General features: G+C 39.9%; 1 protein-coding gene across 1 annotated transcript in view; it reads right to left on the reverse strand.

The window, feature by feature from the left end:
• Positions 1-222: 222 nt before the first annotated feature.
• Positions 223-1,953, reverse strand: part of CYP19A1 (cytochrome P450 family 19 subfamily A member 1) — a 35,806-nt gene continuing 34,075 nt past the window's right edge. The window contains exons 8-9 of the mRNA XM_019664247.1: positions 1,738-1,953; positions 223-477 (exon numbers count right to left, since the gene is read on the reverse strand). The exon at positions 1,738-1,953 is cut by the window's right edge and continues 18 nt beyond it. Of these exons, the coding sequence (XP_019519792.1) occupies positions 223-477; positions 1,738-1,953 (471 nt within the window). The remainder of the gene's footprint in view (positions 478-1,737) is intronic.

Raw genomic sequence — 1,953 nt, forward strand, 5'->3', positions numbered from 1 at the left:
TTGGCCTCTGTATTTTCTCTTCCTGTGGTTCCCTTGTTTGGACAAAGTCTGATGACCGATGTCTCCTGGTTTGCTGACAACACATAGGAGGTATACCTGTAAAATGCCACAGACCACCAAATGTTCATTCACTGTTCGGGTGACACTATCTGGCAAAGATGGATGGTTTCCTTGTGAACTACTGATGAGAAGTGCTCCAGAGTAGGTACTGACCAATCTTCTTTAGTGTTTGAGGCATTTTTCTGAATTTCTTGGGATAAAAATCATATTCAGGAAGTTGGTATTCTCATCCGGGTGCACGGCCAAATCATTTTTTTTCTGCATTTTTTCAATACACTCTCCTTGACTTTGCAGTGTCTGCACACGGAATCGTTTCAGAAGTGTAACCAAGACGACTTTCATCATCACCATGGCGATGTACTTTCCCACACAGCTACGGGGCCCAAAACCAAATGGCTGAAAATACCTGTAAGGAACCTATGGAAATGATCAGACAATTAGCCAAAGTATTAAAGGCTAGCATCATGCAATCTCTGTTTGATTCACCCTGAAAACACTGGTCAGTCAGAATGCTGTGTTTTGGGGTCTCAGTCATACTGCTCCTTCACTGAGATGAATGACTGTGGTGACTCAGATAAGCACTTTTCTCCATCCAGTTTGATTCACTCTCTGTGATATACACCCAACCTTGGACAGTAACCAGCTCCTTTTTGCACTTAAATGTGCTGGAATAAAGCAATACAGATCATTTTATTACAGCCAGTGTTACACAACTAGCTCTCTGAGCTGGCCACATCTTTACCAGTGTTCTGAAAGTCACCAAGGCAAAGACCATTTTTGTGCAATGCCATATAACCTGATGACAAGGAACAAATTCAGGCAAAAATGTAGATTCCTGACCTATTAGTGCCAAGAATCTAAGTATTTTTAATTACACAAGAAATTAATGGGGGCCACATCTGTTTGTCTAGTCCACATCTGAACTTATATAGTGCCTGTCACATAGTGGATTCTCAACAAGTTTTGCTGACCAATTGTCAACATGACAAGGGTCACTCATATAGAAACAATGAATTAGAGAACTGGATTAAGATTATTTTTCAATACCATATGCAAATGTAAAAAGAAGGCACTGAGGGCATTATCTGGATAATACAGATTAAAAGCATTATTGCCTCAAGTTTGACATAATGGAAACAGAATCTACTTTCAATGATAGAAAAAGAAAAAGCTCTTCTAATTGCTAAGTCCTATTTAGAATGGGAATTAGTGCTTGTGGGATCATTTGGTGAACCAAAGGCAGACTGCAAAACCCAAACCTTTTGGTTTCATTTGATTTCCACCTGAAGCTGAAGTGGACTTTTCTTTGCTTAGATAGTGTTACAGCTGAATCTACCTGATGACACAGTGATAACTTTAAATGGAAAAGTAGGTTGGTTGGGTTAAACAAAATTCACCTCATTTTAGTCAAATTAAGGACCTGACTTTTTTGCATTTTGACCCATTATGTGGCCACCATGTAGCTACTTCTTAGAGCTGAAGACCCAACATCCTCAACTTGAGGACAAACATGGCAGCCACGTTCCAAGCTATGGGAAATGTGTGTTCCTGGTGAGGCTGTGGAGAGGAACAAGTAAACAGAATGAAATGTACATGATGCAAACACAGAGCCAGAGAGGATTCAACAGCTGACATTTTTCAAGAGTGATACATTCGGCTTTAAGAAAGGACTCTTACATTCTTTTCAAAGTTTTCAAGAGTAAATTCATTGGGCTTGGGGAAAAACTCGAGTCTATGCATTCTTCCAATATTCAGGATAATGTTAGTCCCCTTTTTCACTGGGTAGCCATCGATGACATCATCCTGTAAGGCCTTACGCATGACCAAGTCCACAACAGGCTGGTACCGCATGCTCTCATAAATAACGTTTTCTACCACTTTTAATTTTTGAAT

Source organism: Hipposideros armiger, unplaced genomic scaffold, assembly GCF_001890085.2.
Source record: "Hipposideros armiger isolate ML-2016 unplaced genomic scaffold, ASM189008v1 scaffold_12, whole genome shotgun sequence".
NCBI lineage: Eukaryota > Metazoa > Chordata > Mammalia > Chiroptera > Hipposideridae > Hipposideros > Hipposideros armiger.